At 38.8% G+C, this 15,499-nt stretch overlaps 1 protein-coding gene across 2 annotated transcripts in view; it reads right to left on the bottom strand.

The window, feature by feature from the left end:
- Nucleotides 1-3,182: 3,182 nt before the first annotated feature.
- Nucleotides 3,183-15,499, bottom strand: part of RALB (RAS like proto-oncogene B) — a 43,827-nt gene continuing 31,510 nt past the window's right edge. For both annotated transcript variants that reach the window (XM_032412158.1, XM_032412156.1), the window contains 3 exons: nt 14,599-14,807; nt 10,706-10,883; nt 3,183-4,754 (listed from right to left, as the gene is read on the bottom strand). In XM_032412158.1, the coding sequence (XP_032268049.1) occupies nt 4,635-4,754; nt 10,706-10,883; nt 14,599-14,807 (507 nt within the window). In that variant the 3' untranslated portion in view covers nt 3,183-4,634. The remainder of the gene's footprint in view (nt 4,755-10,705; nt 10,884-14,598; nt 14,808-15,499) is intronic.

Raw genomic sequence — 15,499 nt, 5'->3', positions numbered from 1 at the left:
ACGGGAGTTCTGGAAAGACAGCACAGAAAAGAGAGGGGCGCCTGGGTGGCTCAGTTAGTTAAGTGTCTGCCTTTGTCTTGGGTCCTGATCCCAGGGTCCTGGGTTCAAGTCCCACATCGGGCTCCCTGTTCAGCAGGGAGCATGCTTCTCCCTCTGCCCTTCACCCCGCTCGTGCTCTCTTCCTCTCTCCCTCTCTCTCAAATAAAATCTTAAAAAAAAAAAAAAGGAAGCACAGAAAACAGAAAAGAAGGATTATTCAAAGAAATTTCAGAAATGCATTTCTAGAGCTGAAGAGAGGTGAGTGTTCACTGAACGATGCTACTGAGCGCCATGCAGGATGAACAGGAAAGACCCACGTTCAGCTCCATCACTGTGCCATTTGGACACTACAGATAAAGAGAGGATCCTCTACGATTCCAGAGGAGGAGGAGGGAAGCAGAGCACCCATTACAAAGGGATGACAAGCAGGATAAGACCAATTTTAACAGCAACCATAGGTTCTCAAAGACAATGAAGCAAAGCCTCCAAGTTCCAAGGGAAAATTATTTTGAACTTAGAATTCCATGCCAAGCCAAACTAGCAATTAAAAAAAGGGCAAAGGTAACAAGACTTTCATATGTAGTGAGAGACTCTGAAACCTTACCTCTAATGCACCCTTTCTGAAAATGTACTCCCGCAAAATGAGGTTAAAAACTGATAAAGGAAACTATGGGAGACTCAGGAACCTGGAATTGACCCAAGTGTCGATGAAAACCAACCTCCATGCAGCAGTTGTGTAGAAGACCTAGAAAGTCATGAGTCCACATTAGATTGGGCAATCCGCATGCTCTACATGGAAGGTCTTCCGAAGAACAATGGAAGCAGATCCCAAGCAACAAAAGAAAGTGGCATTAGGGGAGAGAATATATCATTATCCTCTCCACCAGGAAAAAGCAAACTTAAGGAAAAATGGGAGGAAGTTGGGGGGACATTGCAGAGGAAACCATCCAAAGGCAAAGCGAGCTAAAATGTGGAGTGACTCAGGCAACTGATGGGGGAGACCACATGACTGGACACTAGGGCCGCTCTCCTCTGTGTGGCATCACCAGAGCTATGTAGCCTGAAGGACAGGCAATCACCACGTGGTGCTTGGCCCAGCGATGAGTCATATTTACGTAAGTCACCATAATCAAATTGTTGTTGACTGGTATTCAACTTTTAAAATTAATCTACAGGTAAAGCATGGAAGCTTGAGTTATGGTCACAGAGTGGAATGTTCAAGTCATCAACCTTGATAATATAAAAGCAAAAGGTGTCACAGAGAAGGAAGAGGTAGGAGAGGGTCAAGAGATAAAGGGCAGGTGTGTTAATATCCTCACCTTTCAGAGTGGGGAGCCAAGAAATGCTGTCAAGAGTTACGTGAATAATAAACAAGATGTTTTAATAGTTTTAAAAGGTGTAACTGTCACCAAGAGAGGAATTAAAAGAATCCTATTACTGTCAAAAATGGGGTAGGGGTAAGGGACACAAGGGGCCACACCCTCATCTACCACAGGGAATGGCTGAGGTCGAAAATCAAGAAATCATGGCGTTAAGAACAGTATTGAGAAACTCAGGAGTACCTACTGAATGATCTGAGAATAGAAATGGTTGAATCTGACTTTTGGGGAACAGGGCTGGGACTAAAGAGCTTCCATTACAAACACTTCTAGAACATTAGAATTTTAAAGCACATGCAGTTACAATTTTGATTAAATAATTTTAACGTATTTTTAAAATAGAAATATCCAAGTCACGTTTACTACTGCAACATTAACCATATATATGTATATTTTCCCCACTGTTAATATTTACCCACTGTTAAGCTTCTATTGTACTGAAAGCTTCTAGACCAACAGAGGTGCATTCTGTATTTCAACTGCCATTTAAGTTTATATATTGTAATTCACCTCATCTAAAACATGCACAGCTTTTCCCACACTTTTATGTCACTGGAGTCAGGATGGGTTCACTTAATTGGCAGGTTTTTTCTTAGTGGTATATAAATTATGGTGACATCTTACAATTAACGGTGTCTTGGATTTGATGAAACAGGATACTTGTAGCAAATTATACGTCTAGGTATTTTTCCCCTACGTCACGTTATGAAACCATAAACTGCTACATCTTTTTCTACTACTTGGCTCCTCCCTCATTCTACTCCAGCCATATGATCTTTGGGGTCTTTTCCTCAACACTGTCGGGCCTTTGCACCGGCTGTTCCCCAGCCTGGGAAGCTCCCCGCACCCACCCAAGCAGCTGGGCATATGGCTGCTCCTTCAGGGCATGCACTCTCAGCTTAAATGTCACTCCCCCGAGAAGCCTGTTGACCACACAATCGAAATCAGCTCTACTGCCCAGAAATGCTTCCTATCGTATTACCCAGTTTTATTTTCATCAAAACACTTACCCCGATTATTTTCATTTATTTGTCTCCTACATCACTGGAGCATAAGCTCTAGGAGAACAAAGCTCTTGCCTACCTTGTTCAACATCACATCCCAGCACCTAGAACCGAGCCTGACACCAAATAGGTGCTCAAATATTTCTAGAATGAACACTTTAGGAAAATAATGATAGGCTCTTGGACACAGTAGATGATCATTTAGCAAGTAACCGTGTTTCAAATGTATAAATAACATTGCGTCCTTATTTTTCTATGTAAAACCACCTCATATGTATAAATTATTTTGTTAGGAAGATGCATTTCTGATTGCTATCCAGTTAAATATAATTTTAGAGATATACTAATAGTACATGCCAAGAATAATTTCCAGCGCATGAAGCAATTCATACTATCTTTAATATATTTGTACATCTTCCAAATCTACCTACTATTGACCGCAACTGGTATCAAACTGTATTGAAAAGAAAAAGGTTGTTTCAAAAACTTCGAGAGTGTGATTAACTTCAAGATTTTAAACTTTACGAAGAAAGAGTAGTCCTCTCTCCCAAAGGAAAGATGGTGAAGTTAAAATTACTGTTTATACTTAAATTTTATCTTCCACAGCCCAGTTCAAAGAATTGAAATAAAGTTCGTCTGATATAGTAGAACATCTAACAAGATCAATAATGAGTAAGTTACTGTCAGTTTCTCTAATACTTGCATTTTACATGTACAACAAGAGAGGAAAATAAAAAGGCTGAAACCTTGAAAAAGTGTATTTGTCTGATTTTTTTTTTTATTAAAAAAGACCACGATTCTTTAGGAGGTGATACAAGATTGCTTTCCAGCCAGATCATAATTTCCACAATTTCTGTAGTAACTATAAATTTGAAAGGTTCCCACTCTCCCCACCCCAATTCACTTTTGGCACCTATATGTGAAATGTCACTTCCGAAAAATGGGGGAAAATGTGAACACTGGGTTTAAATCACAGTACTGCTTTCCTGAGGAAAATTTTCTGGTTGCTAAATTGAGAATATCGATAAAAGAAAGCTTAACAATATCTCATCAATAAAAGCCTTTTTCTAACCAACTCTATGACTGTCTCAGAAGAAAATTATATTAGAAGTAGCAGCCAATTCTCAGAGGTAAAAGGGCAATGGCTTATCTTATCCTTTCCCGCTTCTCCTAATTTTAAATTTAGAATTACAGAGCAATTCTATGAGAGGTAGCAGACTGTCTGGCACAGGCTCTGGCTTCATGATTTGAGAATACAATTTCAACTCATCACATTCTTCAGAAGAACTCATTATACTGAAAAGAATTAAAAGAAGAGGCTCTCTTGACTTCTACATGCAGAGAGGTTGGCCAGAAGGATAGATATTGGTTACCAGCAGAGGAGGAAGGACCTAACCATGTCTGGAAATTAGGAGAGGATGTATCCAAAGTTATATTCTTAATCTGATTAGAAAAGTGTGTCATTTATAAAGTATACTACTCTTGAGTCTTCACTTAATCTGCTAAAAGAAGCTTCTACACAAAAATCAGGATGCTACAGGAAAGAAATAGCCAACACAGGCTATAATTGGCTAATATTTAAATATGAAGAATTCAACTTTCATTGTTCATATCTGTGAAGGGTTTATGAGCTTGTTACTGACCTATTCAGCCCAATTCATATTTATTTTTATTTTTTTTGCTGTGCTTCAGATCCACAGGGTATTGCCAAGAAACTTATCCCAAAAAATCTCTGAATTTTTATTAGAGCTTAATGGATTTTTTTGAGTACTTCTGTTAAGCTGATAAGAGAGAGAGTCTTATCCTACCCCCTCCCCAAAACCTAATAAAATAAGACATTTTTATTTCAAAACGAAAGATAGTGATGTTATAAAACTAGGGAGAGAAATAAGATGCTATGACAGTACATTTCTTTTTAATTAACACTTATTTCTTACCTATACACTACATATGTGATTAAACTTTTGGGAGGGAGAAGGGGAGGAAGAAGGAAACTCCAAAACTTCCTGACAAAGTAGCTGTTCCAATGCATGGACAAGGGCTTATTTCTTCTGCCAGTCACTGATTCACAAACATTTTCCCCATTTAAAGAAGTATGCGTGAATGAGATTGGGGAGAGCAGGGAACACACCAAGGAGTCGACTATACTCTTCTCTTAATGAGCCCGCCCTATGTCCTTAGCGGCGATTAACTTCATCCGCTATCTTGGCTTTCACAGTAAGCAACATCTTTCTTTAAAACTTTTCTTGTTCTTGCTGCTTTTCTTGCCGTTCTTGTCTTTGTTCTCTGACATCTTTTTGGCTCTGATTTCTCTCATTAGGTCAAAGAACACCTGGGGCGGGGAGGAAGGAGTGTAAAGAATAGAGAGGAAAAAGCCATTTAATGATTTCATGAAGCAATTCCACTAAGCAGGCTATCTAGTTACATTTTAAAGCATAAAGCAAACTTATTTTTATCAACCCTGTGCCAAAATTTGCATCAGACTTTCTAGCATTTCCAACCACCAGGCAAGGTTAAGAATAGGAGTGCCTGCTACTGGGTACTTTCTCAGATACTACTATGTAATCCTTATCATGACCTTAAAAAGGTAGGAACGTCATTATGCCCGACAGCTTCCCCAGCAGAACTAGCAGACTTGGAACACGGTGGGGTGGGGAGATGGGGGATAAAGGATAAACAAACTCAGGCTCCTGCACCAGGAAACTAGGGAAACGGGGAGGAGAGATGTGCTGTCCCACACCCTCCCAGGCCCATGCCCCTGCCCTCATTCTCAGGAATAGCCACTGTTCGTTCCTTGTGATGTTTGCTGAAAGGAACTTTATCAAGAACTGATATAAGGCTTGTCCTTTGAATGCCAGTGTGTTATTCAGATACAAATTATCATTTGCCACAATAGTTTGGGTTTTGCCCTCTGCTACCAGCAATTGTGCCAAAGTGCCAATGATACCCAAGCAGACAAAATATGCCTCCTACAAAGAAACATTTCAGATTCCTCAGAGGGAATGACGTGAGACCGAGTGTGGGCTTTAATTTTTGGATGTTCACACAAAACTACAAGCTCCTTCTATTTTCATAGACATATCTTCTTGGTGAAAAGTAAGACCAAGCTTTCTGAGTGGGGGGACTCCCTGTGCATCTACCACCAGCTCTGGGCACAGAAAAAGACCTTCTTCCCCACTAAGTGACCTAAGCACCCCACCTACAAGAGCAGCAGTGAACAGCTTCAGATGTTATAGCTTTTCCTTTTTGTTCTAACAGCAAAGGCAGGAGGCGAATGGAATGTGTCCAGTTTAAAATGATGACGAAGTTGTCCATGGGCTGATCTTATCAACAACCTCCCGTCCTTTCGTGTAAATTGTTTACAAGTGAATACAATGCTGCCAGTCATAAGTTTCTGCTGGGTCCTGTTTGGCAGGTCAAGCTGGTCCAGTGGAGGAAGGGGAGATGCAAGGTGCCCTGCAACAGCCCCAACCACTACCATACTATCAAAAAACTACATATCCATGGTTCCATGCCAAGAAAGCCTTCCTGATTTTTTTTTAAATAAAATACATGTCTGGATTTCCTGTGTGTTCCTACATCTAGGAAACAATTTGATAGAAAGAAAGAGATCTGGAATAGCACAGGAATCAACATAAGAGCTGAGAAATAATATGAAGGAAAAATAGCTAACAAGTGAACATACTTCACATCACAGACAGATTTATATTGTAGATGCTGCCAAAGTGCTTCTAAAGTGAACCCTTTCTGAGGAGAAATAACGACTGACACCAGAGAATACAAAGAATTATAAGAGAATATTAAAAAACGATATGCCACCAAATTAGACAACCTGGGAGAAATGAATAAATTCCTAGAAACATACAATATTCCAAAACAGAATCAGGAAGAAAAAGAAAATTTGAACAGACTGATTACTAGTAACAAAATTGAACTGGTAATCCAAAAGCTCCCAACAAACAAAGTCAAGGACCAGATGGCTTCACAGGTGAATTGCACCAAACATTAAAGAAGAGTTAATACTTACTCTTCTCAAACTATTCCCCCAAAAAGAAGAAAATGAAGGAAAACTTCCAAATTCATTCTATGAGGCCAACATTACCCTAATACCAAAACCAAACAAAGACACCACAAAAAAAGAAAACTACAGGAGCACCTAGATGGCTCAGTCAGTTAAGCGTCCAACTCTTGATTTAGGCTCAAGTCATCATCTCAGGGTTGTGACATCGAGCCCACATCAGGCTCCATGGCACTGGGCTCCATCAGGCTCTGTGCTCAGTGGGGAGCTTGAGATGCTCTCTCTCTCCCTCTGCCCCTCTCCCCATGCTCTCTCTCTCTCAAATTAATAAATAAATCTTAAAAAGAAAACTACATACCAATATCTCTGAAAAACAGGTGCAAAAATACTCAACAAAAATATCAGCAAACTGAATTCAACAATACATTAAAGAATCATTCACCACGATCAAGTGGGATTTATTCCAGAGATGTACGAGTGGTTCAATATTTGCAAATCAATCACTGTGATACATCCCACATAAAAAAGAGAAAGGATAAAAACCACATGATCATCTCAAAAGACCCAGAAAAAGTATGTGACAAAATACAACATCTGTTCATGATAAAAACTCCCAACAAGGTGGATTTAGAGGGAACATACCTCAACATAATAAAGGCCATATCTGAAAAACCCACAGCTAACATCATACTCAATGGTGAAAAACTGAGAGCTTTTCCTTTATGATCAGGAACAAGAATGTCCACTCTTACCACTTTTATTCACAATAGTACTGGAAATCCTAGCCACAGCAATCAGACAAGAAAAAGAAATAAAAGGCATACAAATTTAAAAAGAAGTAAAACTGTCACTATTTGCAGAGGACATGATACTATATATAGAAAACCCTAAAGATACCACAAAAAAAAAAAAAAAGGATCTGTCTCCTCAGGCAAGGGAAACAAAAGCAAAAATAAATGGGACTACACCAAAAGAAAAAGCTTCTGCACAGGGAAGGAAACCATCAACAAAAGAAAAAGACAACCACTGAATGGGAGAAGGTATTTGTAAATCATATATTCGATAAGGGGTACGCACACACACACACACACACACCTACTAGAATGGATAAATCAGTAAAGTTATAGGATACAAAATTAATACACAGAAATCTGTTGTGTTTCTATAAACTAAAATTGAAGTAGCAGAAAGAAGAATTAAGGAAACAATCCCATTTACAGTTATACCAAAAAGAATACCTGAGAATAAATTTTACCAAAGAGGAAAAAGACCTATACTCTGAAAACTATAAGACATTGATAAAAGAAATTGAAGATGACACAAAGAGAGTGGTATTTCATGCTCATAGACTAGAAGAATTAATATTATTAAAATGTCCATACTTCCCAAAGCAATCTACAGATTCAGTACAATCCCTATCAAAATACCAATAGTATTTTTCACAGAACTAGAACAAATAATCATAAAATCTGTATGGAACCATGAAAGACTTTGAATAGCCAAATCAATCTTGAGAAAGAAGAATAAAGCTGGAGGTATCACAATCCCAGATTTCAAGATATACTTCCAAAGCTTTAGTAATCCAAACAGTATGGTCCTGGCTCAAAAACAGACCCATAGATCAATGGAACAGGATAGAGGGCACAGAACTGAACCCATGGTTATATGGTCAATTAATCTAAGACAAAGGAGGCAAGAATATATAACAGGGAAAAAACAGTCTTTTCAATAAATGGTGTTGGGAAAACTGGACAGCCACATGCAAAAGAATGAAACTGGACCACTTTCTTATACCATACAGAAAAATAAACTTGAAATAGACTAAAGACCTAAATTTGAGACCTGAAACCATAAAACTCATAAAAGAAAGAACATAGGCACAAGCACCAGGTGTTGTATGGAAGTGCTCAGTCACTATACTGTACACCTGAAACTAATATTACACGTATGTTAACTATACTGGAATTTAAACAAAAACTTGAGGGGAAAAAAAAAGGAAAACATAGGAAGTAATTTCTTGGACATCAGCCTTAGCAACATATTTATGGATCTGTCTCCTCAGGCAAGGGAAACAAAAGCAAAAATAAATGGGACTACACCAAAAGAAAAAGCTTCTGCACAGGGAAGGAAACCATCAACAAAAGAAAAAGACAACCACTGAATGGGAGAAGGTATTTGTAAATCATATATTCGATAAGGGGTTAATGTCCAAACTATATAAAGAACTTCTACAACTCAACACCTAAAAACTAAATAATCTCATTAAAAATCCACAAAGGACCCAAATAAACATTTTTCCAAAGAAGACGTATAGACAACCAACAGGCACATGAAAAGACACATCACTCAGCCTCAGGAAAATGCAGATCAAAACCACAATGAGAGATCACCTCTCACACCTGTCAGGCTGGTAACAAAAAGACAAGAAAATAAGTGTTGGTGAGGATGTGGAGAAAAGGGAACACTTGTGCACTGTGGGTGGAAGTGTAAAATGGTGTAGCCACTGTGGAAAACAGTATGGAGTTCCCTTAAAAAATTAAAAATAGAACTACTGTATGATCCAGTAACTACTGGGTATTTATCCAAAGAAAATGAAACCACTAATTCAAAAAGACATGTGCACCCGATGTTTATAGCAACATGATTTACAATAGCCAAATTATGGAAGCAACACAGGTGTCCATCTACAGATGAATGGATAAGGAAGATGTGGTACACACACACACACACACACACACACACACACACACACACACACACAATGGAATATTACCCAGCCATGAGAAAAGAATGGGATCTTGCCATTTGTAACAACATGGATGGACCTAGAGGGTACTATGCTAAGTGAAATAAGACAGAAAAAGACAAATACCATATGATTTCACTTACATGTGGGATCTAAAAAACAAAAGAAAGAAACAAAAACAGACTCATAAATACAGAGAACAAACTGGTGGTTGCTGAAGGGGAGGAGGGTGGCAGGATGGGTGAATTAGGTGATGGGGATTATGAGGTACAAACTGTCAGTTATGAAATAAATAAGTCACAGTAATGAAAAGTACAGCATAGGGAATATAGTCAATACTATTGTCATAACACTGTATGGTGACAGATGGTGACCACACTTATCGTAGTAAGCACTGAGTAATATATAGAATTGTTAAATCAATTTGTTGTACACCTGAAATGAATATAACATTGTATGTCAATTATTCTTGAATAGATTTTTTTTTTAAATAAAGTTGAGTCCTTTCTAATACTAACATTCTAAATACCAATGTTCTTCTAGCATCACTTCAAGTTAAAGTAAGCTTGATTACAAATCTGTCCCTCTTCAGGTAAGAAGGAGAATTATTTCCCCCTAAGAAAGAGCAACATATGAAGCACTTTGGGGAATTCAGATGCTGTTGCTGCATAAGACAAAGCAGATACAGCCGCTGCTGGGCTGCCAAAGTGAAATGAGTTTAGATGTTACAGGAACATGGATCATGAAGTAAGAGCTAACAAACAAGGTGAAGGTAGAAGGAAAAGCCACATCTCTAAGTCTGTCTACTTGAACTGTGTGGCAACCACTCTGAACCTTAATTCTTAAAAACAAAAAACAAACCCCAAAACCTAACAATAGCAATCACTGGTAGGTGGATTTTCAAAAATTGTCAACGTTCATCATTGTCAAGGTCACCCTTTCGCTGGCTTCAGAGATCTGAATGAGAAAGTACGCAGTGGATGTATAAGAGAAGAGAGATCCCTGGAGAGTTGATTCTTGAGAACAAATACTATTTAGAGGCTAAGTTATATAAAGACAGAACACCTTGGTTCTGCCAGTGGCCAGCAAGGTGAAAAGAATCTAACCAATCAATGACAGCAAAATCAAGATATGCTGTGTGTCTTTGGGGTCCCTTCTGAGAACCTGCAAAAGAACTTGCTCCTGAAAAACAAGAGGCCATAGCAGATGAGAGCACAGGGAAGCTACTTATGTCCATCCTACCCACACGGTCTGCACAAAGCCAGCGCCTCATCTTGCCATATTTCCAAGGGCCATGCCAACATTAAGCATACCCAACAAAGGCTCATGACAAAGTGAGAGGACTCTAGGTTGTTTGAACTCCAGGGTCAAACCCTCCCAGGGTTTCTCACTACACTGGCTGAGACATCTGGAAAAATCAGTCCTCCCGTACTTTCCATAAACGGTTCCCTCAAAACCAAACAGACGAGATGTCTACGTTCTGCTGTTTCTAAGAAACCCGCGCAGAGCGCACACCTACCTTGTCCACGTTGGCCCGGGTTTTAGCCGATGTCTCCACATACTGCACACCCCACTCCTCTGCTTTACTCCTAGCCTCTTCAATGGGCACCTGCCTCCGCTCCTCTAGGTCAGACTTGTTTCCCACGACAAGCAATGGAATTTTATCTTCTTCAGCCTTAACACGGAGGATCTGTTCCCTAAGGCATAGCATCAAAACAAACAAAACCAAACAACACAGCTAAGAAAGCTAGAATAAGAACTCAAATACACTGATGCTTCTAAAATGAAAGGCTGTCCTAGGGCAGAAAGACTTGTTACACTCAGGGCATGTTCCAAGGACACACTCCCTAGATTCAAAGCCTGGTTCTCAGTTGCCTATATCAGAAAGATGTGGGGTGCTCATCACAAACACAGATTTCTGGGCCCAACAGGAGTCCCACAGAAGTGATGTCTAAATAGGAGCCCAGGATTCTGCATTTCAACAGGGTCCCCAATTTATGCTTAGGCACCAAAACTTTTTAACAAAAAGAACAACTTGGGAACCTCTGGGATAAAAACAAGTTAAGAGAAGTATCTTCATACATAAAGTGCTTAATAATTCCCCTGCAAAAATGGTATGATTTCTTTGTGAGAATAACAGCTATGAAATCAGTGTTTCTCATAACGAAGGCGGTGGTCTATTAGATCATGAAAGCAGTTTAATGAGTCACAACCAGTAATTACTGTCCTCAATGAAACAGAATATTATAGAATAGAACAGAAACATCAGAAGGAATCTTGAGTATTACATAAAGTGTAGTTTTGTGAAACTTTTGTTTAATTATATCTAGATCTGTGTATGTACCTGCTTCCCCACAGTTTGCATTTAGATACAGTAAATGTTACAGCCAACAGAATGGGGTCAGCTATGTTAAGGAGTAATCATATTTTAGTGCATATTATTTTTCTACTACAAAGTACAAAAAAAAAGGAAGGAAGGAAGGAAGGAAATAATCCACATTAAATTTCACCTTTACTAAAACTATCAGCTACCTAAAATTATTAATCAAAAACCAAGTATTACAAAAATTAAATATTCCACTTCCATTATTTTGGTCCAATAAAGACATTTCTACTTCTATATTCTAAAATATTCCAGAAAGAGACACCTTCAAAAGTGCATTTTGTGGAGATCTGCATTGATTTTTATATGATATAGGATAACATTTCATAATAATAAAAATATTTTAAAAATTTTCCATTAGAGTCAATATAAGTATCAGATAGCAAATATTTTAAGAAAAACAAAAAAGAAGAAAAGTAGATGCTTAAAAATTGCTTTTAAGTAGCTTTGCTATAGGCTACACTTCTTTTTTTTTTTTAAGATTTTATTTATTTATTTGCTAGAGAGAGAGCAAGAGCACAAGCAGGGGGAGTGGCAGGCAGAGGGAGAAGCAAGCTCCCCGCTGAGCAAGGAACCTGATGCAGGACTCAATCCCAGGACCCTGGGATCATGACCTGAGCCGAAGGCAGCCGCTTAACCAACAGAGGTCAAAGAACATTTAGAAGTTATATGATCAATACAACTATGAATGAGAAAAACTGATAGCTCTCTGGCTCATTAGTCATGCAGAGGTTTGTAAAATTACCTCATTAATAAATATATTAAATCAAAACTGGGAGTACCAAGTCTGGTCTCTTATTACAAACCTATTTTTCTAGCTTATTGAATATTGTCCAGGGAAAGTTTTAAGGAAGATAAAGCATATGAACGTTTTATGTTGGGACCTTCCCATAAATACAGCAATGCTACGTTTGAAAACTGTTAAGAGGCATAACGTGAGTTTAACCACAAAGGCTCAGATACTCTACTCCATTCTTCTGTTTCCAATGCCATAAGAAACCTGGACAGCCCTGTGACTTTTATCTGAATGTCCAGAGTCCAAGTCAGAAGAACTCACTTGCCCTTTCTTTTTCTCTTAGGTAGTCACCTGTCCTTTTTCTTCTAAGGATCCCTGTTCTCACATAATGCCCGAAACCCATCTCCCAAGATGAGATGAGACCCTGCTCCAAATCTCTGGAAACACACGAATGTTATCTGTGTGTGTGTGGTGGCGTGGGGAGACAGGACGTCTGTTCTCTGGACAGGACTCTTCCACTGCTCACCATTTCCTTTCTCAGTGAGTCATGGGGTGATGGGACATAAAAAGGCTCAGGACATGCAGGAAAATGAGGAAGTGTGTGCATCTGTCCTGTTTTATCCTCAAGGACAGATAAAAACAGGATTATGTAGCTGCAAACACAATTATGAATACCGGGGCTATTCCCACATAGAGAAAACTTCTAGGTGTGTTGGGAAAGTCTGAAAATTAATAGGACCGCTCATAAGAGTCCTGGTCATTTAACTGATCACAACACCCACACTATAGTACCAGAGAATTTAGATGTTCTACCTTTGAAGACTTAACACTATGCAGCACAGCAACGGAGAGCTACTCTGTTTACCTTCCACTCACTCTGCTGGTTTAGCTGGGATCACCCCTTGAGGGTTCCCTGGCTCACTGATGCCTCCTCCCAAATCTTGGAGGGATATTTAGTTTCCTCAATTTTTATTTTTGGTTGATCCCTCGATTTCTGACCATAACTTGCTAAAGAATGAAAAAAAATACTGGTTTTTTTCCCCCTTTTTAGTTCCTTGTTAGACTCTAGATCTGGTTCTTAAAATCAAAAGTCATCTGGACAGACATGTTTATAAGGAGAGTAGATGAAAAAAAATACAATTGTGCAAGAGAAACGAAAAGCATATGGGGTAAAGAGAAAGAAGCCCTTCCCATTAGAATCCTCTAAGGATGATGCCTAACAGCTCACTATTTCTTGATAAAAAAATGAACCTCAGGTATCTTTAACTACTGCGTTTAAAATGAATTATAGCAGTTAATATTTTACACACTACGTAAGCACCACACGCACACCCTGTGAGAAAGCCTGGGGACATCATATGGTGCAGGTGGCCATGGCGTCGGCCCTGAAGAATTTACAGCCTAAAGCATCATTTCATTTCATTTCATCAACTAACAAGTGCATTTTCAGATAGAGAAACAGAATCTCCAGTGCTGAGTAAATTTGCCCAGGGTCACAAAACTGCTAAGGGGCAGGGCAAGGATTCAAACCCAGATCTGTCAGATTCTAAAGCTGGGCTCTTTCCACTCGCCTAGGCTAAACAGTCCTTAAAGTGGCAGCAAATGGTCACTCGGACCCACATCTTTCACTCTCCTGACAATGTTTCATCAACCTCAAAATAGATCAAAATTATTACCTTTCTGGCAAAATTATAAAAAAGTTAAAAATAGTTGGGGCACGTGGGTGGCTCAGTTGGTTAAGCGTCTGACTCTTGATTTCAGCTCAGATCATGGTCTCAGGGCCCTGAGATCAAGCCCCACCTTGGTCTGTGCTCAGAGGGGAGTCTGCTTGAGATTCTCTCTCCCTCTCCCCCTGCTCATGCTCTTGCTAGCTTGCTCGCTCTGTCTCACTTGCTTTCTCTCTCAAATACATAAATAAAATCTTAAAAAAAAAAAAAAAAGATAAAAATAGTGAACTCATCAATCACTGTCCCTTAGGATTTATACAAAAACAAAATTACAGGTTCTTGAGAATACGGAATGGCTTCGTCCTCTCTAGGGACAACAGATTCTTCAGATAATTTATATTCAGGAATTATAAAAACAGGGAAACCCAAAGCGACTATAACAAATGGTGGACTATAATGTGCCAAGATTCAAAAAGCCGCAGAAAATTCTTTAGTGGAATTCTTCCTAATAACAAGCTCAACCCTCTACTACTGTGCTCAGCCCAAAAGTCCTGCCAAGCCAAACCCGTGAGAAAGAAAGGCAAAAAGCCTCCCGGAGTCCGGAGGCTATTTCACTTGAAACATACCTGAATTCGGCAGTTGCTGTAAATGATTCGTGTTCTGTGATTGAGAACACGAGGAGGAAACCTTCCCCGCTGCGGAAGTAGTTGTCTCGAATGGCTGCATAATCCTCTTGTCCAGCCGTGTCCAGAATATCTATCTGGACTTCTTCTCCATCAAGAACCACTTTCTTTCTGTAACTGTCAGCTTTGGTAGGTTCATAGTCTTCTACAAACTGAGGAAATAAACAGCATTATCAGTAATGAACAAAGTTTTAAGGGAAAGAAAATCTGCCCAAAAAAATACATTTCAATATATGGACACTTTGCCTACAATCAACTATTTACTGAGTGCCTAGCATTATCACACTATGTACAAAGCACTATGAAATAAAAATAACTCCTCATATAACACTTCTGTTCTTTATTGTTCTCAGCTCTACCACTTTTTATTTTGTTTTTAAACAAGAGCAGAAATTCCCATTTTGTAGATGAGGAGTCCAAGTACAGGGCAGAAAGAACACTGGCAATATTATTCTCAGTATAAAATTATAATACAAACATGGGCAAGGGTGAGAAACAGAAGCTCTTATACATAATCAACAGAAGTATAAAACTCATCTGAAAAGTAATTAGCAAGATGGACTAAGAGGATTAAATATACACATAATGAAATATAGAAATAAACCCATCAAGCACCAGAAGAAAACATGGGTGAAATCCTTTTATTACCTTGAAGTAGGGAAGGCCTTTTTAACTATGACTCAAAATCCAGAAGCCATGTAAGAAAAAATTGATAAATTAGACTACATAAAAAATTTTAAAAACTTCCGTATGGCACAACACACTATAAAAAAAGACAAATGACAAACAGGGGAAAGTATTTGAACCCACATCACAAAGAGCTATATTTAAACAGTTCCTAGAA

Source organism: Phoca vitulina, unplaced genomic scaffold (genome assembly GCF_004348235.1).
Source record: "Phoca vitulina isolate PV1807 unplaced genomic scaffold, GSC_HSeal_1.0 scaffold1, whole genome shotgun sequence".
In the NCBI taxonomy this organism is placed as follows: domain Eukaryota; kingdom Metazoa; phylum Chordata; class Mammalia; order Carnivora; family Phocidae; genus Phoca; species Phoca vitulina.
This window is presented reverse-complemented; position numbering and strand designations above follow the sequence as displayed.